This window comes from Schistosoma haematobium, chromosome 3 (genome assembly GCF_000699445.3).
Source record: "Schistosoma haematobium chromosome 3, whole genome shotgun sequence".
NCBI lineage: Eukaryota > Metazoa > Platyhelminthes > Trematoda > Strigeidida > Schistosomatidae > Schistosoma > Schistosoma haematobium.
In genome coordinates this window covers 15,386,841-15,414,282 of record NC_067198.1, presented here as the reverse complement: position 1 = coordinate 15,414,282, position 27,442 = coordinate 15,386,841, and the positions used below count along the sequence as shown (strand labels likewise).

Genomic DNA, 27,442 nt, shown 5'->3' with positions numbered 1-27,442 from the left:
TGCGAGGATGATGGGATGCCGATCACTAACATCCATCAGCGTCTTGGACGATGGGCAGAATTTTTCGAAGGGCAGTTCAACTGGCCTGCTGCTCCGGCAACATCGGACAGACTGTCCTGCCCTCCATGGCCGGTGACGACTGATCCACCAAATGAGGCGGAAGTCCGCAAGGAACTCAATTCTTGAAGCGTTACAAATCACCTGGCCCAGATGACTTACCTCCGGTTCTTTTTAAAAATGGTGGTGACTTTCTGACTAAGGAACTGACGGCATTGTTTACAAAGGTCTGGGAGTTAGGGAGTGTACCAACGTCATGAAATGAGTCGATAGTTGTCCCTATCTTTAAAAAGGGTTCACGTCGTCCCTGTAACAACTATCGGGGGATAAGTCTACTTCCGATTGCGTCCAAGCTATTGGCTTCCGTCATACTTCGTAGACTGTTCAAAACCCGAAAAAGATTGGCTAGCGAGGAGCAGGCTGGGTTTCGTTCGGGTCGAGGATGTATTGATCATATCTTCACCCTCCGCCAAATGTTAGAACACCGCCATACTTATCAAAGGCCAACAGTCGTAGTGTTTCTTGATATCAGGGCTGCTTCGATTCGTTGGATAGGACTGTTCTCTGGGATTGTCTGTTGAAGAAGGGCGTGCCTGAGAAGTTTATTAACATCCTAAAAGCCCTATATACAAACACCCCAGACAGAGTGAGGGCATACTACCATCTTTCTCCATTGTTCCATTCGAGCAGTGGGGTTAGGCAGGGTTGCTCAATTTCACCATTCCTCTTCAACTTTGCCATCGATGACATTCTAGATACAGCTCTGATGGATGTAAGTAATGGCGGTGTGTATTCGTTGCCTGGAGAAAGACTTCTCGACCTTGAGTATGCGGATGATATTCTATTATTGTGCGATAATGCCAAGGTCATGCAATCCGCACTTAATCAGTTGGCGATCAATGTCCGTAGGTATGGTGTGTGCTTTGCACCTTCGAAGTGCAAAGTACTTCTACAAGACTGGCAGGATTCTAATCCTGTACTCACCCTGGATGGTGAGCAGATAGAAATAGTCGAGAAGTTCGTGTATCCAGGTAGCTGCATAAGTGCTGGTGGTGGCCTGAGTGATGGGATAAATTCACGTATAGTGAAAGCCAGAGCGGCTTATGTCAATCTGGGCCATCTTCGGCACCTTCGTGATGTCAGTCTGGCTGTAAAAGGTCGGATCTACAACGCGTCGGGGAGAGCGGTTTTACTCTACGCTTGTGAAACCTGGCCTCTCCGAGTTGAGGGTGTTAGACGACTCTCTGTGTTTGATCATCGTTGTCTACGAAGGATTGCTGACATCCAGTGGCAACACCATGTTAGTAATGCAGAGGTTCAGCATCGTGTGTTCGGGCACAGAGACGATAATGCGATTGGTGTCACCATCCTGAAACACCGACTTCGGTGGCTTGGACATGTTCTACGAATGTCATCCCAGAGAATCCCACGTCGAGCATTATTTGCCGACACTGGGACTGGTTGGAAAAAGCGGAGAGGTGGTCAGTATATGACATGGTGTCGTGGTATGAAAGAAAGCTGCAAAGGGCTGGCTTCTGTTGGTCCTTCACGACTCCCTGGCTGGGGTCCGAGAGATGGTGCAACACAGTGGCTAGAGACGCTATCAGATATGGCTCAGAATAGAAGCCAGCAGCGATCCTGATGTAACCTTTTACTTTCTTCATAAAAAGTGGTTGTATCTTGCTTAACTGAAAGATTTCTTCTGATTGTAACTTCTTGTTCCGCCATTTTTACCATTATTATTATTACACCACCTTACATCAATCTCTTTTTTTTCTCCTTCCCCTTAAATTCTCATTGTTTTGTGTGGCGCATATATATTTGGCGCATTCTTGTACCAATATTTATGTGTTCAAATAAATAATAAATAAATAAACATCAAAAGAAATAGAGCAGAAACGCTAATGCAAGCGAGTGAGCGAATGCAGAGGTGAATCAAGCATACATGTTCATACAAACGTGATAATAATACCAAGACATACTAATTGCTACTGTTAAAATAACATTATCTGTTAGATAAGTTAATTGAAGGGATTTAAAAAATTAGACGTTAACAAACGTTAACAAGCTATACCTAGCACGTAGTACCCAGTTTAATTTGCTACACTACTAATAAGATGATATTCAACACGTGTATTCAATACGTGTATTCACTACTTTCATTGATAGGACATTACATATGTGATCAGCTGACCTGTACATCGACTTAAATAAACTGTCGTCAGCTAAGAAATCATATTTTATTTTTCTACTAATAGTATTTTTTTTAATTAAATTTTGTTAGAATATTAGATGACAATAGATGTGCACATTAAATGATTAGTCTCGTGAAATGTAAAGTTATTTATACAAATTTTGTTTACAGTAAATGAAATAGATGTTAATAACATTTTCTCTGTACTTCAAAGGCTTACAACTTTAGACATTATGGGAATTACGTTATGGTTAGACAATTAGATAGGGATCAAATAATAGGGACTTGACTATTTATAATAAAATGACGAGTTGATTGTTGTTTAATACCGTAATTCCCTTGATTAATTAACAACAAAAAGAGGATTCTCAAATTGAATCTGTCAGATGAGGGATTGTACCGTGTATCTGAGACATGGACGAATATCCAGAAATTCATTCACAATAAATGTTAAAATGTAAAGTATAATTTAAACAAGTAAGTATTCTGGTTAATTCCTCTCATTAGGTCTTACGGTTACAAAGAATTAAATCACTAGACCTTATAATGAAAAACTTTTACCACAGAGCATATGATTAATGTAAAATATGGTAAAGGAATCATAGAAAATATCACATCTTAGGTGATTATATTAAATATTAACAAAACAAGGAAAATATTATATCTTTTCCCCGATTAATTATCGTGTATTAAGATTGCCAATCAGAATACGGCTTATACAATCTTAGCAGTGTGTCAAACCAATGACGCGTTGACCGGTACGAGCAGCCTAGAATGAATTCTGAATCCTTATTGGTCCTTCTCTCCCAGCCCTGTCCATGTGAATCCAGAACACAAATCCCAGCTCCCACTGTATGAGTCATATATTTGACACACACTGGGTTTATATACAAACAAACCAGACCGCATCATACCGTAAAATAGAAAATAACAATTATGCAACATCAATTCAAAAAGTGGCTGTAACTAATAAATTAGGAATAACTTAAGAATAATAGATAGTGTAGTAGTAGTCAATAGGTCAAATGGGAGCTTATAATAAAAGGAATATGAATATACATGTAATATAGTTACTTAATAGTTATACAATAAGAATATATGTATAACATTAGTCCACAAATAATTCCCAGACGTTACCATTCATTTATACTTCGTTAGGGTATAACAGAAAAAACTAGTTTAGGACTTATTCAGTCGAACTTTATTGTTACGATAAGGAAATTTAAAGCAACTTTCCACGAACAATGATTTAAAATATAAACAGTCGTATATACAAATGTAAGGCAAACTAATTTATTCGCTTTGTTAATTACATTTTAATGACAAGAATGATTGACTAGATGTGGTAAGTTTGTGGCTTCAACCAGTTTGCACAAGAAAACGATAAAGGCAATATGATGAACAAAACGATTTTAAAACTTAAACTTACACACACACACAAGAGGGAATTATAAATCACTGGGAAGAAAACAACCGTTAATAATTAAAGCATAAATATATAATATTATATATTACGGATGTATTTATATACGCAGAACTTACATTATGTTGTGGTACAACGCAAAGGGCAACTAGGGTAGCATTTAAACAAGCTAATAAACCATCGACACTTGATGGAAAAGCAAAATTTTCTGCAAATAGATTAGAATCTGGGCGCATTATCCGAAAGGCCAAATGATTCGAATCATTCTTATTAGTGTATAACGAATCAATTTCTAATGTGTCGTGCTGAACATCAAATGTAGAAACAGAGCTACTGAGTATTACATTTTTTTGTTCATTTACGTTTCCACATTTATCTTGTTGTTTAGATGGAACAGTAACTGGAACTTGGTAAGGGATACAATCCAGCAAATGTGCTACTGGATGTCCAAGAGGTTCATCTTTTAGTCTAGAAGGTAAGCTAGTATATGCACAAGCCAAAGTGGACATAAAATAAGTCAGCATCATTAAATCGCGATGATCAGGAGGACCAAGATTGTATCGTGGGTCATCTATTGTATTATACTTGTACCTATAACAATATGTACAGAAAATGAAAGCTGGAAATAGTCATAACCAAGATTTAGTGTATTTCAACATAGATATCATTTATGCATTAACAATAGTGCATCAGTGATTCATCAACAAAAACTTATTGTAAGCAACACATCATATCAACGTGAGAACTTAAAGTAAAAGGAGGAAGTGAAGAGAACTATTACCAAAAAATTAAAATAAATAGGGTACTGGTCTGAAAAAAAATCAGTGCATAATCTATAGAGTTTACACGGGTGATATAACCTTAAACAAACTTTTTTCTTACCAAATTTATACAAACAGATTTGTGCTAAAAGCAATAATCGAACTATACTGGTTGTTTCAAACACGAAAATTTCATTTCTCACTCGAGAATTTATATTAGCTATTTCAACACTGTATTACTGTGGTGCGTACTTTAGATAAATGGAAATTTTTTAAAACTGACATCGTGAAAATGTACAGTATTATAATCTTGTCGAAAATATGATGAAAACTGGCTGACTAATCGCGCAAAAGATTTTTGTTACCGATGTTATTCACAACTGGGAGTAACTAATATAAAGGAGATTCGGAAGTTTATAAAATGGTATACGAAAAGCATATTGGCGAGACCGCAAGTTATGGACGAACCAATCAGATTTACGATAACGGGTCTTTGATTTCGACGCGAAATTCTTCATCCGTCTGGCTAAATAGCGTCATGGAATTTTAGCTGATGTCAGTCTGTGATGAAAACCCTAAATCTAATCTCTATTCTCAACCATCAACTGTAAATCAAAATCCTTATCCATTGCACAGATTTAAAACCCTCATTTAGCCACAATCAGTAGATGGACATTCTCAAGGCCACTTTTAGCATCGCTCAAAGGTCGTTCATAAGTTATAGTCTCACCAATACATCCATGAACGTATATGAAATATAAGTATTTATCTGTCTTAGAAGACAGAGATATATATGCATCGTACATTTAAATCTTGAATGATAAAACATATTTATGGATTCTAGGACAATGGACATTTAGATCGATACATTTCATCTTAGGTTACAATTAAATATCAATCTAAACAACTTTATATCTCTAAAAGCAATCACCATGTGCTTTAAACAACAAAATAACTATCGTCACCTGATGATCATTTGTAAGTTTTTCCCAGTGGGATTAACTAGATTGATATTCACAAAAAGTAACATTATTACCAATATTATTAGACATATTTCCTCACGGGCAATAAAGATTCTGTAGTTTGTTTACAGAAAATTATACCAACTTGTTAAATAAGTCTTCAGAACTACTGAATTGAGTAATGACGAGTTGAACAAACAAATAACTAATTTCCTATTCTGGTTGTTGCTAGGCTTGAAAATGAGCTGCTATGTAGTGAAGTAGGAGAGTTTAGTTAACAATAAACAAACGACCAACAAATCAAGTTATGGTAGAAAAGATAGTTGATGATGATTACTGCATTTAATGATATTGAAAGCATCATACTTACGAACTGAGAAAAATGATTATTCAATGTCTAAGAACGGTTTTTTAGTTATAAGCAACATAAAACCTAGCGTATATGTGGATCATTTCAAGTTGTCACACCACACCACGACATGTAACAGTTATATAAGTAGTAACAGTCTTAGTGGTATTAGAAAAGATTAAGCATAGAAGATATAATTTGACAAGAAAATATGGATTTGTGGAGTAAAAATTCCTTCCAGATATTTATGAAACTTAAGATCTAACGGAAGGCAAAAGAGTGGATGCATCTCCATCATTCTGACCAATTGTGAGTTATTTCACTCAATGTTTCTAGTTATTAATGAAGATGATCGTTCAAACCTCAAACAAATAGTCTGAACCTACTTAAACGTCTCACTCCATCACTCAATATTTTCATGGACTGATGACACATTTGGTTTGACACTCCTATCTTCCTTATAACTTACTCCTGTACCAGCCATCATTGTCCATCGAGGTAGGCGGTAGTTGGGCATACGTAATACATGTCTCATTCAAATCAGTCGATAAGTAATCAGTACTTCACTAATTGGCTTGTGACCCTTACCTAGTAACCGATGTCTAACTCCAACATTACTTACTCAGTGGTCTCAATACACACAAGCAATACTTCGAAAACATCCATGATCAAATACTAATAAACGACGGATATACTTTCTTTTAAAGGCTATATTTTCCAGCCTTAAAGTATGATAGAAGGAACTGCTGTTCAGTGTAGTCGTCCTTTGATTTGTAGGTAGAAGTTTCGCCAACGCCACATAGTGACAAGGGCTAGTCGTATTTTCCAATTCCGTGCTGAGATTTTATCAGATACCAACCCACGAGGGCTGATGCGACCTAGAAGTGAAATGGTCGGCGAAGATCAGTCCTAAAACAGTACCTTAGACAACAGAATTTTAATTAACCAACTTTCATAATTATAGCTGGAGTCCTTGAATAATATCGACAAATGAAACATCCATGTGGTTAATTTACGATTTGCGCTACTTACTTTAATGGTACTTACCAACCAGTTAAAGAATCGTGCACTTAACTTTAAACCCTAATCTTAACCTGGTAGTATTCAGATGCCCAGACCATAATAGGTGACAAGGATCCAAACTACAACTCAGTGCTTTATGGTCAAATTCTTAGTTTATTGAATAAATGATTCAGTTACTAACTAATCATACATTGTACTCAAAAGTAACAAGTAGACAATAACCATAGGACTTTACACCTATTGAGACAATCCTAGGAAACACAAACTCATATATGAATCTGAGGATCAATATTCAATTAAAGAAAATAACCAAGTGGAGCACTCCTAGAAAATTACACTTAACACAGAGTGATGACTGTAAAAAGTCAAAATGTTTGGCAATAAAAACAACCTGACAAGAAGAACATAGAAGGCGGATGTATATACTAGATGCTTTCAATGTCTAAGACTTTGAAAAACATCACTAGCTATCACTAGTAAACTAGCTAAAAGATTATTATCTATAATCTATTTACAATAAAAATTGAATAAAAAAGGTATATTTCTGCATATTAATATTAATTAATAAATTTCAAAAAATATATATATAATCTACACAATCTATTTGGTCTAAAAATCGTTTGATATCATAACAAAGATAATTTTTCAGTGTTATTATAGACCGAAAATTAATATCAGCATATTGATATAAATGTAATCTAATAATTTAATAACTAATTGTGTATGTTTTATATTATTTTCTAAAATAAGCTTGTTCTATCATAAAGATTTACTAAAAAATATATTACTTCAACCCAATTTAAGTAATCTGGACAGTAATAATCATTAATAAATATAACATACAATTTGACGTCAGATTCTATAAGAATCACATCATGATTAAATGTCTCGTTGGAAATGTCCTGTAGAAAAAAGAAAATAGTAAAGTTAACATTACGAATAACAGGTAATGTACTGTTAAAGTTTAAATTTAAATTATTACTATTATTTAGCAGTGAAAAGTAACCTGAAATGATATATTGTAAGACACTACATCACATAGAGAATAGAGAACATTAATAAGCATAATAGATGAAACAACCCGTTAGACGCAATAAAGATTTTGGATTGTATTTGTTCATTTAACAACACAAATCCTGGTACAATAAGGCACCAAAAAGCACCAAACAAATGAAATATTTTCGTCAAAAAATAATAGAGAAACAGTAATCAAATCGATAAATAAAAATGCGGTTTAATTAAAAAACCAGCCAACAAACACATCAGTTAAGACTCAATCCACTTTTATGAGGAGTATAATAGAAAACTACAAGATTGATATTCACTTCTATTCTGAGCCATGTCATATAACATCTTGAATAATTAAACCGCACAATCTCTCTGATCTAAACAAAAAAAAGTCGTGATGGATTGGTAGATCGCGATCCTAAGCAGCTTTCTTTCATACCACAATGACATTTCACAAACTGATTACCCGTTCACCTTTACCACTAAATTCCAGAGTCACTAGATGATGTACGGTATGGAAGTCACTGGCATGACATTCGTGAGACATATTCAAGCAACCAAAGCTGATGTTCCAAGATGACGACATTAATTGAGCTGTCAACAATGCTCCCTGAACGCACATTACCGAATCACAGCATTAATAAAGTAGTGTTGCTACTTGAGGTCAGAAATCATTTGGAGAAAATGGTAAGCGAATACCGGACCCCCCAGACATTCTTAAATCGGGTGAACCAGGTTCCGAAATCACACTACGAAGCTGTAAACCAGACATTTTATGGCTAGACTAACATCAAGACGCCACCAAGATGATAAAGACTGGGATAATTTCCTTTAGTTTCCACTATATATATAGGTTGACCTCACCTGTCTCTCCATCATTAGCAATCACACATTTACTCGAATAAACGAATACCTCAGTTATTTTCAGTGGTCCACAAAAAGAAGTGGAGCTAGACAAAGGCCTCTACTGATCCCACAGTTCGAATACTAGATGCGGTGGAATGGAGATGTGAAAATATATTAGTGCACTGGTTTATGATTGAATTTCCATTGTTTTTTAAAAATATGTTGCTGATAAAGAGTTTTTTTTGTTTCCAGCCTATTGCTCCATTTTAGTTGCTAACAATAAGAGTGTAGTATACTGTCTTGATGTTTTATTGGAGAAGTAGAAGTTGTGGTTCACCAGTCTATAGGGACTTGAGAGTTAATCTATTGGTCGCGGTTTTAAACTCTATTCCATTAGTCAGGGTTTGGTAGGAGTATATATCATACCGGCTCTAGCACAATAAGCATAGTTTGAAGATCCACCTTATTCATATTCATGAATGCCTGGAACAATCGGAAAAACTGGTGAACCCATTGGTATACCTTCTTTTTGTCTGTAAAGGTCTCCTCGAAATATCAATAAGGTGGATCTTAAACATAATTCCAAGCATTTCATAACCTCAGATGGACCTAATGGGCATCGTAAATCCAAATCAGATTGTAGTGAATCTATTAATGCCGTCTCTAGAAACCAGTGCAATCTTGAGAAGTGTATGTCCTACAAAGGTCTGGTTACGGTATGTAGACGATATTTTTATTATCATTAAACGCAATGGTTTAGAAGAATTGTTTGAAAATGTAAACAACATTTCGGAGAGCATAAAGCTAACGAAGGAAATAGAATCCGTTGACCACAAACTAGCGTTTCTCGACTGTTTGGTTGAACGAAGATATAACAATATTAAGTTGAAAATAAATGTGTTCAGGAAGTCAACACATTCTGAAAGATACTTAGATTTTGGTCCGCCTCATGCGCTGTGTACAAACGTCACTGTTGTAAAAACTTTAATTAAAAGAAGTATTAAGCTCGTTGCAGATAAGAAAGACCAACAAGTTGAATTGAATAGAGTTTTGTCGACAATTAGGGATAACAACTATCCAAAAAAGTTCTTAAAGATTATTAGAAATGGAAGAAAATTTAAACTAGAATGTATACTGACAGATTGGAAGTCCACAATGGTCATTCCATACTGTAGTGAAATATCGGAAGAAATGAAGCGGATTCTAAACAAACATGATGTAACTGTATTTTCGGGGGTGTGACACCATAAGATCGGCATTAGTGAAAGCTAATGATAAGTCCCCAAAGGAAGAACAAAATATTGTCTATGAGATCAACTGTAATTGTAATTCAGCTTATGTGGGGGAAACATCCAGACAATTGAATGTAAGGTTGAAGGAACGAATAGTGTTTGAAATATATTCCCAAATCCACGGTTGTCTTAATAAAACTTGTGAATAAGTCTGTGATAGCGTTACATGCGTTAGAAACAGGACACATGATTAATTTCGAAGGGACCAAAATACTTCAGGAAGGTTTTAACTCATAAAGAAAGATTGACAGCAGAAGCGCTGTATAAATGGGCGAATAAAAACAGCCTAAACAGAGAGGATGGTATTCAGCTAACAACTACTTGGCAAATATTAGCTATCAAGTAACTGGATCCATTTCTTTATTCAACCTGTTTATTTCACTTGCATCGTTATATACTTCTTTGATGATTTTGATAACTACCCTGAAGAAGTCTAGACAAGTTGGCTGGACGAAACGTTGGGATTATTTAAATTTAAATCACTGAGATTATTTCACATATAATGACATCTATACATACTATTAAGTAAATTGAACTGACGACCTAATGACAAAGAAGTACATGGAAATCGATAGGACCAATAATTAGCTTGAAAAGCCGACAGAATATCGGGTGTCTGATATATATATATATATATATATATATATATATATCGGAGTTGATTTCAGGTGTTTAGATGAAACCGATGTCCCTATCATAGGGCAGAAATCCAGAATCATTTAGTAAACTGACCTCAATTTATCTACTCACAAGTTCAATGTACGAATCATGTGTATCTAATTAAAAGACAACTTACCCGTGAATTCCAGGTGTCCATAGTTTTTAATGAACTACTATTTAGATCTGGAGAGTTTGTGCGATTATTTGAAGATCCCGTTGTACGAAGCTGAATGATCAGGTCTGGTTTAACTAAGAGTATTTGTTCTAACAGCAGTGTTAATCCAAGCCCTGGGAGTAAAACAATAATGACATTTTATATACATAGCACTTGAACAAACTTATTTTGAACATTACACTTGATATCAGTTTTAGTTATTCAATACACTAAATTTATCCGCTTCGGCTTGGACACCCGGGCAGTATCCTATTCCCCACACAAATCGAATGATTTATGAGGGTCATATCTATTTGGTGCCTCCTTGTACCAATGTTTGTGTTTAAATAAATAAATACATTAAACTTGGTACAACTGGCAACAAAATAGATATAGGTTACACAATTACAGAGATGACAGGGTGAGGGAAATAAAGTCGAAAAGAAGAAATAAGTAGCTAAAGACAGTATATAATGGGAGATACAGCTCAGACAGCAATACAACAGAGTAACAGCTCTTCCAACTAAGGGAATTCCTTTTATTCTCTATAAAAATACAAAAACTACAGCAGGAGCCACACTAGTTTTGTTGAGCCATATCATTTAACGTCTTAAACCACTAAACTGAACTATTTCTCCGACCCTAACAAGGGGGTTGTGATAGACTGACGGATCCTAATACTACAAAGCTTTCGTTCACTCCACAATGACATGTCATAAACTGGTCACCAGTAGGTTAGTTCGCCATCATTCTTAAAATGATCCGGGGGCAGATCGTTTGAGCCTAGTAACCATGACACGAAACTATACTGCACCTGTGTTTCGAAATGTCTTATCAGAAAACAAATGAATGAAAAACATTGTATCAGTGCTCGGAAGAATTATCTTATTTGTAATATGCTAAAAGCTGGTAGTGTAGTGATCAATAACACGGGTGGGGACAATCGAATGTATTTAGCACAAAAATACAGACTATCTCAATAAAGTCAATCGTCAATTTGCAAAATATCAATGCATCATATCAAACTGGACTGTTTCCGTTGCAAACACTAATCCATTGTCTCCCATTCCATTGTACATGCGTTTTCTTACAAATTCCATTGTGCTCTCGCTCTTCCTTTCTTGATCTTCACCTCATCTTCTGCTGACAGATATTACGTTTTAACTCGCGACATATACTACTTATATCAATATAAGTAGCACACACCACAGTAGCTATGGCTCAAATAGAAATAATTATGGAGAGTAATATAAAATCTCGCTGATCAAAAGAAATCTTCGTATGCATAATTGGGATGTTTGTGTGCCCACTATGTCCCAATTTTACCAATAATATGTCAAAAAAACTACAAAGAATCCAACTAAAACTGGTATTTCTCATGTGTTAAAACAATTGATAATTACTCTAAAAAAGTATTATTAAGGAGCTTTCAGGTTGTCATTTAGTTGGTGGTGATAAGCAACGTGAAACCTGGTACAGATAGGCATCAGTCCAATTTACTACATTACATTGGCACAGAGAGATGACATTATAAACACAAATACAAAGATGATGAAATTAGTAGTGGTAACTAAAAATTAGGAATGGGAAATGTAATCCGAGAGAGGAAATATGAGATAATGCCGAAACTCGGCACTTAGGGGTAGACAAAGAAACGATCCATTTGTATTACGGTGATGCAATCGCTGATCACGATTATCACCCGGTCCTAACCAGATAATCTACCAAAAATATATATACCATTATTCGGTGACTTCACGGACTGATGACAACTCTTAGTTTGTATTGAAACTGAATATCGGAAATGAAACCCTTTCTGAACACTTCTACGTACTCAAGCGTCAAGATACTTCGCAAAAACGATATAAATTGAATTTTATGAGACAAGAGCCTCATATAGAGATAAAATAACTTTCTGATCCAAACAATTTATTTTCCAGTAGTTAGTATGGACCAACGGGGTAAAATACGGGATGATTATTTATTTATTTATTTGAACACATAAATATTGGTACAAGAGAGCGCCAATATATATGCGCTACACAAAACAATGAGAATTCGAAGAGGAAGAAAAACAGGTAAGGAGCGTAAAGAAAAAGAGAACAATAACGAAGAGGTTGGTGTAAGGTAGTGTAGTAATAATAGTAGTAATAATGAGGGGACGGAAAGGTACAATCAGAAGAAACCTTTCATTTAAGCAAGATACAACCACTTTTTATGAAGAAAGTAAAAGAAGGTTACAGCAGGATCGCCACTGGCTTCTATTCTGAGCCATATCTGATAGCGTCTCTAGCCACTGTGTTGCACCATCTCTCGGACCCCAGCCAGGAAGTCGTGAAGAACCAACAGAAGCCAGCCCTTTGCAGCTTTCTTTCATACCACGACACTATGTCATACACTGACCACCTCTCCGCTTCTTCCAACCAGTCCCAGTGTCGGCATATAATGCACGACGTGGGATTCTCTGGGATGACATTCGTAGAACATGTCCAAGCCACCGAAGTCGGTGTTTCAGGATGGTGACACCAATCACATTATCGTCTCTGTGCCCGAACACACGATGCTGAACCTCTGCATTACTAACATGGTGTTGCCACTGGATGTCAGCAATCCTTCGTAGACAACGATGATCAAACACAGAGAGTCGTCTAACACCCTCAACTCGGAGAGGCCAGGTTTCACAAGCGTAGAGTAAAACCGCTCTCCCCGACGCGTTGTAGATCCGACCTTTTACAGCCAGACTGACATCACGAAGGCGCCAAAGATGGCCCAGATTGGCATAAGCCGCTAGCCAGAAACAGGTTGTGGTCTGTGCACAGTTGCAGTAGACGGTCCCCGTTATCTGACCTGCGACCAACGAGTCCCCATCGGCCACCTAAACGACTCTCTTCTGTGCCTAGACGCCCGACCTGAGCATTCAAGTCTCCGGCTAGTACTACAATATCTGTCGAACACACTTCCTGGAGAAGAACAGATAACTGGTGGTAAAACTCATCCTTGATTGCATCCGGGCTGCAATCTGTCGGAGCATAGGCGGAGATGACGAAAAGACATCGTTTCTCACGCCGATTTCTTCTCACTTTGATGGAACTCTCTAATCTAACAGCACATAACCGACTGTTAATGGGGGATCCAATCGATTAGTGCTGCCTCAGCTCTAGCGCTCAGTGCGACACCAACGCCAGCAAGACCAGACAAGGATGCCACAGGGTCCCCGGATAAGCGCACGTAAAACAAGCTTTTCGAAGCGACAGATGGAGAGCGAATTTGTAGTACTTCACCAGAGCCTTGAATACGGGTCTCGGATAGACAGCAGACATCGATATGAAGACTTTCCAAAGACATAGTCAGCCCTATCTGTTGTCCAACCTGCATAAGAGTGCGAACGTTGAAGGCAGCCAGTTTGAATGGTGCACGCGGTTTCAGAAAAACTGCTTCAGTACTCATATTCAGTGGTAATATATAATTTTCAACCGGACAGTGACTCGAGAACGTTTAGATACAGTCGAATTTTCACCGAAGACGAGCCGCTGTATAAGTATGAAAGAGGGTGAATAATGTGGAAAATAGTAATAATAATAATAATAATAATAATAATAATAATAATAATAATAATAATAATTTGATTGTTATTCGAAGCGAGAAATGTAGTTTCCATAGATATAGAGAGTTCATCATTTGCGTGTGAGCTGCGATACTGCCCGGGTGCCCAGACCGAAGCAGGTGGTTATCTTAGGGGGCCACACCCCGAGCCTTTGACCTAAGGGTCTAACCCACAAGGCAGTGGAGCATCGTAAGGAGATGCAGTCCCATGGTAGCCGGTGACCAACGATTGGTTCATACGCCATTTGTTCCCGCAGGATACTGGAGCCCATGTGCACCATTGGTTTGGGATCCGGTTAAAGCGTCGGACATTCGAAGTTCGTTTTCTGGATTATGAAACATTATAATACTAAGTGGATCTTCTCTGGTATAATGACTGATCCATCGTTTAGCAGACATTTGTGTTTTATTTATTATTATTTATTTAAACAAATAAACTCGCTTAAAAACGCTAACCAGAAAAAATAATTCAAATATTGGCACAACAGGCACCGAATATATATGTGCCACACAAGTCACTTGATTTGTGTGTGGACTGTGATACTGCCTGGGCGCCCAGACCGAAACAGGTGGTTTTCTTGGAGGGGCCACACTCGGAGCGTTTGACGTAAAGATCTGATCCACAATGCAGTGAAATGTCAAGTGATACAATCCCATTGTAGCCGGTAACCAACAGTCGGTTCATATGCCATTTGTTTCCTCAGAATCCTGGAGCCCATGTGCACCAATGGTTTGGAATCAGGGTTTTCTAACTCTTTTAGGTGGATCCTCCATATCCACCAATCCGGTTAAAGCTCCGGACATTCGCTTTTTGTCCTCCCAATTTCGTAAACAACACCCCTGCCACGAGAAGGCAGTGAGTAGGATTTCCCTGGCAGAGGCTGTATACGCGTGGTCATGTGAGATCATTTGAAGGGAGCGGACTTTCCCCACCCTCGGCCGTACCAGGGCATTTGGAAGCTTTTGTGCGGTATATCAGGGTTCTTAGGTAATGGATTGTGTTGTAAATGACAGCAAAGTGTTATAAATATTGATAAAAACGGCCTACGAATGTCAAACGTACCGATTGAAAACTGTTTACTTAGATGACGATGGTCAGGTTACGAAGAAACACTGGATTTTCCTAATCAAAATGCATAGGCGGAAATATTTGCATTTTGTTTTACGGTGGGTCGTGTAATTATACTTAAAATTTCTGTAGAAACACTGACGTCGTCCAATAAAGTATTTCAGAGAAAAATTTATTTAGACATAGGTATCGTGATAAATACCAAAACAATAGTTTTTGATTAACGGTGACTAAAAACATACCTTGCATCCAGCCCATTGTATTGACTAGTAAACGCGGCTTTGGTTCAGGTAAATTAACGTAGGCATCATATACAAAGTTGAGACATTTCAAGTAGAAACTGGGATCATCAGAGGGTGTAATGCAACCGACAAAACACTGACTAGAATATAATAGATATTCAGAGATTCACATGGATTCAGAGATGATGAGGATGAACGATTTAGAAACATCAAAACGAAGAACATGGGAGACAGAATATTTTAATGCTTAGACTAGGTACAAGACAATCAGAATATTTACCTTCACATGCAACGTAAAATATGTACAAAAAACTAGCAGAGACCAAATATGATAGACAGTAACTACTTTATTTGGAAATTACTGGAACATTGGACTGAAATGAACCTAAAGACAAACGATGCAAAGGTTTTTCAGAACTAGAAGCGTCACTGTATCGTCTAGATGATATAATTTTGATTCCAAGCACAAATTATATAAATTATCTTACTGAAACTTGGTCGGTTGGAACAGCATGAAGCGTGGTATCTTTTAGTACAACATACCACGGCTTGATTTCAGGGAATCGTATCTTTATGTATTTGGGCATTACAGCATATTACGAAGAGCCAATTATGTTTCACAAAAGTATGATGATCCTGTCAACTAGATAAAACATCAAATAATGACAGACTAAATTCAAAGACTGTATAGAGGGTCCGCAAATTATTTTTGCCCTCAAATATTAAGACCCTGTCTGTCACTTCAGAAACAGGAAGTATATATGTGTATGATCACGGAATTCGACACAAATGTGATCTCGAAATGTAAAGCCACCTGATGAAATAAAAACCAAGGTGTGAACGACAAGGATTTTATGAAGTGTCAGCTTAGCACTTAACCAGTAGATATTATCACTCTACAAAGTTTGTGAAAAGTTTCAGATTAACATCTATTTGGTATTGATCTAAATTAATGCCCAAGTAAGTGTGACGCGTTAAAATCCCCATTAATTATGAACTAACTACAAAAAAAATCAATTAATCGACTACAGGTGACTACAAATAAGGGATAATGGGGAATACATTAGTATAAATGCACTTTAGATTGGAAGCATTCATGTCGTGCTTAAAATACCACCAACTGCAGTTTCAAGGTTATATCGAGAACTTACCGGAGAATATTTACATTAGTGGATGAAATATGAGTATACGGAGGACCAAACAATGGCAGTTTGACTAGACACAAACTTATAATTCCATTCGGAGTAAATTCAGGTTGTCCAATATCACAATCAAGAACTGCAACACACTTTTCTTTAAGAGGATATTCCACATCTGTAAGGATTATGTTTGATAAAAAACGCAGTAGAGATGACTTTCCAGCACCCTTCGGACCACAAATTAGTAATTTCCTTACATAATCATCACATGGATCAACTACGGGGATGGAGCTAAGTCTCAGTGAAATACGTGAAACTTCTGGTGCGACCTGATATCCAAGGCTCCCATCATGTTCGAGAAAAGTAAACCCAAGTAACTTAGCTAAGGAGGCATTTGGTACAGTGCCTTCTGATGGCAGATGAAACAAAAAACGGAACCGTTTAATCTCAGAAAGTGAGTTTAGGACTCGACTCCGATGAGGACTGAAGTGTAAAACAGTCACATGGTCCCGAAAGACACTCATTTCTTTGCCAAGACGTTCTGTCAAAACTTGAGCATCACTTAGATCACACAAACTCTCTAGAGCAACTTTGATTTCGGAAGATTGAAGTCCCTGAGTTGCATCTTTATTTACATATTTCGATTTTTCGTGTGGGCATTGAGTAATAGATAATGGAGTGTGTGAAGTAGGTGAATAAAGATCATATGAGCTGGAAGGATTTGGTCCTATATTTCCCCCCCATATAGTGATCATTGGCCCACATAAGTGAGTAAATCTTGCTTTACCAAAAATTGCGAGGTGTGTATCACAACCAAGTAAAATGAAGCAGGAACATAAACGTCTACTTGACAAGTATACAATTATCTGAGCTCGTTTGGATTCAAACATAGTGACAAAAAGTTTTTGCTTATTCCGATTACTAGTCGCGTCAGTTTCATCGTGCAGATCCTGAGATTTTTGACGCGGAATCTTCTTGAAAGCAAACATGAGTTGTCGACTACTGTTCAAATCTACCTCATTCACACGACCTTAACTGGTTTCATCCAAAGCGGGCGTTCTTCAGTCTTTAGTAATACGGATAGGAGGTCTAACGACCTATATTAATCTTTGCAGTTTGTAACACTGTAGAGGTTCAATCTCGTTTTGAATATATCAAAGTAACGTGCTGAGATTACGAGTTCTGGTAGACAATTCCAGTAATTCACTAAAATGGTTCAAATGGTTGTAGACGGAATAGAAGAAGTTTTGGGAAATGGCACTAAAATCTCAAAATTTCCCCAGAATTGTATTAAACTTTTGGGAAGTGCGCACATATTTATGAAGAAAACCCAAAAATTTACCCAAAGTTGGGAGCTTTGGAATATCCATGACGTGCGACTACCCATTAAACTGTAGTGACTTATTTTTATCACGAGAACACGATTGGTTTAATGAAAACAACTGTTATTATAAACAACTGTACCAGTGACTGCTTAATGTGCTCTTTGGTTAACTGTGCTAAAAACACCCATTATTTTTACACTTCGATTGTGACCTCGCGCAAATCCGGTTACGCTCAGTAACCAAGCTTGTATCCTGACACGATCTCGGTATTTTTTCGATACCAAGAGATCGCCAGCAAATATATCTCGATTAAGCCCATTAACTGCCTTCTGATATTTCGCTTCCGGGGGATTTTATGGATATCCTGGCACGCGTTCCTTTGTAGTGGTGTTCATAGTCAACCTCGACTCGACGCCACGCTACAAAGCAATGACAAATAAAAATGTCTATGAATAGTTACTATTGCTTCTGACTTTCGCTTCACATTTTCTGCTTCAACCCAAGTAATAATAATAATACCCACAATTCTGACATCAGACAAACAACTTGACAACGATGAGTGACTAATTGGCTTAATTCGAACTTTGATATGATTAAGTATACACCAAGAGTCTCAGTGATTTAACTTCATTACTAATATTTTGACATATTTGTTTATAGCTCTGGCTTTCGTTCCGCATACGGTTATAGATATACATAGATTCGCGCCCCCCGTGATCCTATTAGCTCACAGGAGCTCAAACTTCACAATTCTTAGAACTCCAAAAAGTGTTTGAAAACTATTCACAATCGAAATGATCCCTAAATGTGAAAATCTAAAGCACTACTAGGACGGCTCTAAAGAGGTGCGACGTAGCCTCCAGAGTCCCTGAAGCAGTCGAGGAATTTTCACCCAGTCAGAACTTGATGGAGCCTCCTAGAATATCAACAAGGCATACTGCGATTGGACGATAGCATCACTTGCCTCCTTGTGGATTGGCTGAACTATAATGATGTTATAGCTAACGCTAATAACTATATATGCCCTTGCTTTCTACACAATTCTGATTCGTACCCCAATAATTGCTTCCCCTGTTTCTTCTGTCGGCGAGGCTCTAATTTAGGGACGACCTTTGAACGAATCTTAAATGACCTTGGCAATTATTAGCCAATCACAAGACAGTTAGTATAAAGTGAAAATATCTTATAAGAAAGTAATGAATTATAGTGGATATTCTTCCTTTGCATGATTTAAAAACTTGTTAATGTTTGATAAAGGTTCAGAGGTTCTGAATTCATATGGCAGAGAAACTCGTCCATAGGGTTAGGGTTTAGGGTTAAAGTTAGAGTTAGGGTTAGGGTGCTAACATACGGTCGGTTTGCAACAGATTTTAGAGATGAGTTGTTTAGTGAGAGGCTACAACCTTAACTCTTACCCTAACTCTAACCTTAACCCTAAAACCTAACCCTAGACCTGACCCTGTGGACGAGTTTCTATACCGTATGCATTATGAATTCAGAACTTCTGAGCCTTTATCAAACCTTAACAAGTTTTTTAATCATGTAACAGAAGAATATCCACTGTAATTCATTACTTTCTTGTAATATATTTTTACTTTATACTGTCTTCTGATTGGCTAATAATTGAAATAGCTCAAACGCTTCTCATTGGCTCGTCCCTAAATTAGAGTCTCACCGTCTTATCTGTTGTAACCTCTCATTAATCACCTCCTCTCTAAAATCCGCTGTGAACCGATCGTATGTTAGCATCGCGTGTTGAACTTGGCTCCGTGACCTTGAAACTACTCAAACGCTTCTGATTGACTCGTCCTTAAATTAGAGTCTCAGTCTTCAGTCTTCAGTAATAAGGATAGTAGGTTGGTGAACCTGTATTAATCCTGATACATTGCTTTCCAGCGAAGGTCCAGCTTCTCCTTGAAAATATTCACTGATGGGGCTGATACCACTTGTTGGGGTAAGGCGTCCCAATCATTGACTACTCGATGAGAAAAACGGGACCCTACTTTAAGTTTATTAAATCGTGGTTCATGACTTCGGAGATTATTAGTGCTGGAGGAAGCAAAAAGATAAGACATACTAACACCCAAATCATAATTAAAGATACGAAATGCCAGTATAGGGTCAACTCGTGTCCTACGATACGACGAGGGGAAAATGTTTAGGGGTTTTAAACGCTCATCGTAAGGGGGCCAGTCAGTCAGTAACAACGTAGAACTTCGTACGTACGTACGTACATCAGTTCGAGTCTAGAAAGACCCTTCACTAATTTCGTTCCCACACGCCGGACACGCTCAAGGGAGTTAGTATCCTTTACCAGACACGGGCTTGCTGCTTGAATACAGTGCTCTAAATGTGGTCCTACATATATGGGATATAAAATTCGAAAAGTTTTCTCGTCGAAAAATGTTAACGCTTGGCGAAGTGACCATAACGCACGAAAACCTTTGGCAGCGGCTGCTTTGCAATGCGTAGTTGTTTTTAAATCATGACTTAATACTACTCCTAAGTCTTTACACTCTTGAACGAATGAAAGAGGTTTACCCTCAATAGTATAACGGTGACTATTGCCGTGACCGATGTGCATTAGCACACTCTTCCTAGCATTGATTTCTAAGCCCCACTCTCGGGCCCATCTAACTAAATCGTCTAAGTCAACTTGATGATTCAGATGATCAGCCGCACTTTTTATTGTTCTCCAGATTTTTACGTCATCCACAAACAATAATATCGACGACCTAAGCAACAGTGGTAACTCATTAACGTAGAGAAGGAAGAACAGAGGGCCTAAGATGTAGCCTTGGGGTACACCACTTTTGACCGGCTTCCAATCGGATAGCGTTCCATTGATCCTAACTCTCTGTCTGCGGTCACATAAGAAATTTCCTATCCACGCATGTACAGTACCTATTATTCCGAAGCTCGTGAGTTTCCGCATAAGACCTACGTGTGAAACCTTGTCAAACGCTTTGCTAAAATCTATGAATATCACGTCGACAGACAGACCGTTATCTAGGGCTGCTGTCCAATCCTCCCTCGCAATAAGCAAGTTAGTCAAGCATGAACGCTTGTTACGAAATCCGTGTTGCTCAGGAGCTAACAGATTGTGTAAATCTATGTGGCTTAGCAACCTAACCCGAACTATCTTTTCAAGTAACTTAACGACTATGCTAGTTAGACTGACAGGCCGGTAGTTAGATACTATATGTCTCTGACCGTCCCTAAATATAGGACTGGCTATAGCGTCCTTCCAATCTCTAGGGAGTTGAGCGAGTGAAAGGGACATGTTGAAGAGTGTCGCGAGCGGTTTTGAAATAATGTCCGCAAGAGATAACAGCAACCTTGGATGTAACCCGTCAGGGCCCGGTATCTTACCAGGTTTGAGGTTGGCTATCAACGGAAGGACAGATTCCTCAGTCAGCTGTACAGATTCAATGGTTGGTATCTCGGTGTGAGTGGGACAAGTATTTGTTACAATAAACGTAGAGTAGACTTCGCTAAAATAGTTTGATAAAGTCTCAGCTTTAGCTCGATCTGATTCGGCTAGCAAATCTGAATTTTCGTGTAACAGTAACGGGGAATACCATCACTACGTTTCATTCGCCGTTTAACATACGAAAACAATCGTTTCGGACAAGTACGGCTATCATATACTAACTGTCGTTCGTAAGTGGTACGAGATTCGGCTATGGTTTTCTTACAGATATTACGGAATTTCTGGTACTCACGCCTAAATGGTGCATGACCTGTCAACAAGAATAAGTCCCAGAAATGTTTCCTACGCTTTAACAGCTTCCGGGTTTCCTTATTAATCCATGGAGGGCAATGTGATAGCTTACGTGCTGACCATGGGATAAACGGCGACGTTACGGACTCGAATGTAGCCTTAAACTTATTCCATTCATCTTCGATCAATCCATCCGCGTCAACCGACCAATCGGTCGAGATAGCACAGTTTCTGATTTCCAGAATATTGGCTCGCCAGATATTGGGACGGGGTGGAGCAGATACGAATTCTAAACCATGTGTCCTAAACTTAAAGTGAATTAGGACGTGATCACTGTTCACTAGTCGGGGAAGGTGCTGAATATCGAAGACATCCTCACAGTGGTGGGTGAGGGCGAGGTCCTGTAACAGCTTAGGTTGGTTGGTTAAGAGTTGACCTCAAACAACCAAGCATATGCCAAAACAGTATTGTTCAAGTATTCATTCACTTCCTTGTTTTGTATAAGCGTTATACTCCCTATTATCTTATATTAAATGTTGAGAGCCTTTGTTTGTCTGAACAGATAATCCCACGCTCCACTGTGACTGCGCTAAGATCGAAATAAAGACCTATTCACTACTTGTCTGGTTTCTTCTATCAATAGCACGAGGGTTACCTATAGACACGAAATTGGTGAGCCCTTTTGAACACAAATTTAACCTCATTTTTGTTATTAATATTATATTTTTTGTACTCAATCGTAAAAGTAGACCTGATTGTCCGTAAACTAAGTTGGATATATAAATAGTTTTTTCTTTTTTTAATTACCTTAAGTTATTCGTGTTATAGAAACCATTTTTTCGTGCTAACTTTATTGCTATGTTTGTCACATACCTCATGTCAGACTCAATAGAAACCCATAATCTGGATGATTTGTCACCAGTGGAGATAGACACTGTTATAACTACGAAATCCCGACTTCCAGAATTTGATCGTAGTGATCCTGAGTTGTGGTTTGCTCAACTAGAGCATTATTTCACGAGACACAATATCAAATCTGAAGGGATTCGCTATAGAGATTTGTGTTCTATCCTTCCTCCTTCAGTCGCCAAAGAAGTCCGTGACTTGATTTTAGATCCACCATCACCACAACCATACACCATCTTAAGACGAGAGATAATGAACCGTTTATCATTATCAGATAGTCAAAGAATTCAAAGACTTTTTCAAGGTGAAACACTAGGTGATCGATCGCCGTCACAGTTTTTACGTCACCTCCAAGTCTTAGTGGGTGATAACACAGTGGGTGAAGCAGTCCTAAAACAAGGATGGATACAAGCTCTCCCATGCTACGTCCAACACTGTTTGGATGCACAAGATCATGAAACCTCATTATCTCATTTGGCGCGTATAGCCGACAGAATAATGGAAAGAGGTCCTCCAACTGGATCAGGCACAATAAATCACACACAAAAAGTAGAGTCAGCAAAAGACCCCGTAATAGAAGGACTCATTGCGAGTGTTAAGAGTCTCACTGAGGCTGTCACCAGAATGCAAATGGGTCATAGAAACAGGAGCAGGTCACCACAACGACCACGAGCCAAGTCACAAAACAGGACACAAATGTCCAGACAATCTGGGCAGTTTTGTTGGTACCACTGGAAGTTTGATGTCAACTCAACCAAGTGCATGCAACCATGCGCCTGGCCTAAGCATAATCCTAAGGCAGCGGGAAACGAGTAACCCCTACCCAGGTCGTGACGACTGAGGAGGGGCGCCTAAACAGTCGCTTGTTTTATGTTAGAGACAGAAACTCTGGCTTGAATTTCTTGGTGGATACTGGCGCTGCTCTTAGCATCATCCCTCAAAATAAAACTGAGATTAGTCGAGAAACATCATCAATTACACTTCAAGCTGCAAATAAAACTAAAATCGCGACATTTGGGCAGAAAACTTTAACCCTAGATTTGGGGTTCAGGAGGCAATTCCCTTGGGTTTTCACGGTAGCCGACTTAGATCTGGCAATACTGGGGATGGACTTTCTAGAGAGATACGAATTTCTAGTTGACACCAAGAAACGGCGATTAACACTAAAAGAAACTTCGTATTACACAAAAGGCAAAGAAAGTCACATCAGCTCTCTTAACTTGATTCAAACTCCCCCAGTAACAACAGCGAAATTCCAAGATATACTCGCGGAATTTCCAAACTTAACTAAACCAAACCCACAGCCTTCTAAAGACAAACTAAAAGTAAGTCACACTATCAAAACCGAAGGTGCACCGGTTTTTGCAAAACCCAGGAGACTAGCACCAGATAAGCTCAAAATCACTAGGGCCGAGTTTGATTATATGCTACAATTGGGTATTATCCGTCCCTCTGATAGTCAATGGGCATCCCCTTTGCATATGGTCCCAAAGAAGAATGAAGGTGACTGGCGACCGTGCGGGGATTACAGAGCCCTAAACCGTCAAACCGTACCAGATAGGTACCCAATACCTCATATCCAAGATTTCACAAACGGTTTACAGGGTATGAACATATTCACTAAAATTGATTTAGTCAGGGCATATCACAATATCCCGGTGGCTGATGAAGATATTCCCAAGACAGCTATTACTACACCCTTTGGCTTATTCGAGTTTGTACGCATGCCATTCGGCCTGAGAAATGCGGCACAGACATTTCAAAGATTCATAGATAACCTACTTCGAGATATGCCATTTGCGCAGGGGTATATAGACGACTTGTTAATTGCCAGCCCCGATTTGCAATCACACGAACAGCATGTACAAGCAGTGTTGAAAAGACTGGATGAACATCGAATAAACATACATCAAAGTGTGTTTTCGGTGTTCAAACTTTAGAATTTCTCGGTCACACAATAATCCCAGAAGGGATTAAACCTATCAAAAAAGAAGTGGATACCATCAAACAATACCCCATACCTAGTTCTCTAACACAACTGAGAAGTTTTCTAGGTCTAATTAACTTTTATCGCAGATTCATACCAGGTTGTGCACAATTAATGCAACCTTTGACAGATTCACTTAAAGGAAAACCAAAAGAATTCAAACTGTCTTCTGACGCCATCGAAGCTATTAAACAGCTTAAAGATAAACTGGCTCAAGCAACTACGTTGATATATCCGAATTCTCTTTCCCCACTTGCTTTGATGGTGGATGCTTCAGATAAAGCAGTAGGCGGTACCCTTAACCAACCGGTTAAAAACGCCTGGAAACCAATTGCTTTCTTCTCGAAAAGACTCGCTCCAGCCGAAACAAGGTATTCTACCTTCGGGCGAGAACTTCTTGCAATCTACCTGACCATTAAACACTTCCGACACATGTTAGAAGGTAAGGAATTTATAGTCTTTACGGATCACAAACCACTGACGAATGCATTAAAAGCGAGAGCCGATAAATACTCACCTCGAGAAGTCCGACACCTTGACTATATATCACAGTTCACAAGCGATATCCGACATGTCAAAGGTCAGGACAATCAGGCGGCAGATGCTTTATCCAGACTAGAAATGAACGTGCTACAGCAGTCTACAGTAAACTTCGAAACGTTGAGACACGAACAAGAGCAGGACCTAGAATTACAAAACCTACTTAAAACAAACAATTCAAGTCTTAATTTAAAACAATTCCCATCACCTATCGATGGTATTCTAATTTATTGTGACACGACCAAGGCAATGCCGCGACCTTTCGTTCCCAAAAATATGCGAAAGCTGATATATAATAACTTTCATTCTTTGTCTCATCCTGGCGCAAAAGCTTCAACAAAACTAATCAATGCCAGGTATATATGGCCGAATTTACAGAAGGATGTACACAAATGGGTTAGAGAGTGTTCAGCATGTCAACAATCAAAGATTAATCGTCACACAAATTCACTCATAGGTGTTTTCTCGCAACCAGATGCACGTTTTGCCCATGTGCATATCGACTTGGTAGGTCCTTTACCACGTTCAAACGGTTTCAATTATCTTTTTACATGCATAGATCGATTTACCAGATTCCCTATAGCCATCCCGATAGCGGACATCACAGCGGAAACAGTAGCCAAAGTTTTCATGCAGAACTGGGTAACCATTTTTGGTACACCCATAACAATAACGACGGATAGAGGAGCGCAATTCGAATCCGAACTATTTAATAACTTGGCTAAACTTCTAGGCTCCAATAGGATACGCTGCACTGCATATCATCCTCAGGCTAATGGGATGGTAGAACGTTTTCACCGTCAGCTAAAAACCGCCCTTATATCTCACTCAAACCCCAATCAGTGGACAGAATTCCTACCGTTGGTTATGTTGGGAATACGAACATCTGTCAAAACTGACGCACAGTGTTCAGCTGCGGAACTGGTTTTCGGAACAACTCTGAGACTACCAGGTGAATTTATTAACCCTAATACTAACAGTCAAAAACTTAATTTAGAAAATTATGTAGATCAACTACGGGACCACATGTCTAAAATTAAGCCGATTAATACTCGTGAACAATCGCGCGCCGTATATATACCTAAAGACCTAAGCAATTGCACGCACGTCTGGATAAGATGTGACAAAATAAAAGCACCACTCAGTCCTCCATTTGAAGGTCCTTTCAAAGTCATCTCAAGAAAATCTAAATATTTCGTGATAGAAAAACATGGAAACATCGACACAGTAAGTATTGATAGGCTAAAGCCGGCTTATCTAGATCATGAACCACCATACGTGTTGTTAGATCGTTTAACTGACAAATCCATTACGGAATCGAAATGTAAAGATAATAAATCTTTACAAATGACTAAAACGGTTCGCTGGGCACATCCAATTAGTCAGTCAAGGATGTTGACAGTTTCGGCTGCAGGATAAAATCTAACCACGCAGCTAATCACACCCTGCATCTACTTAAAAATAATTTTTTTTCCTCATTCCGCCTCACCGACAACTCCCCAGACCTTTTACCTTTGATATATACGTGTTATGTTAAATATATTTTTTAAAATACTGGACACATAAGCTAGGTATTCCGAAACGATGGCTGAGGATTTTAATCAAACTCATACAACTAACACTGGCAAATACAACGAATTCTAAAAGCAACCCAGGCGAGTTTTATAATTTCTTTTTCTGGTTAATTAACTATGTTGGCTGTACTTCTTATATATTTATATACATTTTTCACGTAGACTGGCTATACAATATATACCATATGAACTACTTCTAAAAGTTTTCGGTTGAGGATATGTTTAGTAGCTTGATACGATTAATACTACTATTAATAAGTAGTTTTCTAGACAACATTTTGGATTAAACCATGGTCAAGTGCTTATTAAAGTTCTCATCATTTTTTTTTCATGTTTAGGAAACTTACGTAATGACTTAACCAGTTTCCCTGCAGCATGCTTTTTAGTGTGATCATATAACCCATCTTTATTGGCAATATTCAGATTTTTTTAATTTCTGACATTTAAGAATCAATAACCGTGAAGATATAGTACAGTGCGTTACTGTAAGGTTACTATGTCAGCCGCATTGATTCCACATACCTAATTTTAAACAACTTATAAGGGAACTGTTTAGTAATCATAACATTGAACTGACAATATGAATATCACGACTATGCTAACG

At 38.2% G+C, this 27,442-nt stretch overlaps 1 protein-coding gene across 2 annotated transcripts in view; it reads right to left on the bottom strand.

Annotated features, from left to right (window-relative positions):
• NOL9_1 (Polynucleotide 5'-hydroxyl-kinase nol9) overlaps positions 1-17,847 on the bottom strand; it is a 28,339-nt gene extending 10,492 nt beyond the window's left edge. Inside the window, exons 1-5 of one of the 2 annotated variants that reach the window (XM_051213109.1) lie at positions 16,795-17,847; positions 15,644-15,783; positions 10,712-10,863; positions 7,613-7,671; positions 3,794-4,265 (exon numbers count right to left, since the gene is read on the bottom strand). In XM_051213109.1, the coding sequence (XP_051069053.1) occupies positions 3,794-4,265; positions 7,613-7,671; positions 10,712-10,863; positions 15,644-15,783; positions 16,795-17,771 (1,800 nt within the window). In that variant the 5' untranslated portion in view covers positions 17,772-17,847. Of the gene's footprint in view, positions 1-3,793; positions 4,266-7,612; positions 7,672-10,711; positions 13,730-15,643; positions 15,784-16,794 lie in introns of those variants that run through there. The other variant, XM_051213110.1, reaches the window with a different exon arrangement.
• Positions 17,848-27,442: the final 9,595 nt, after the last annotated feature.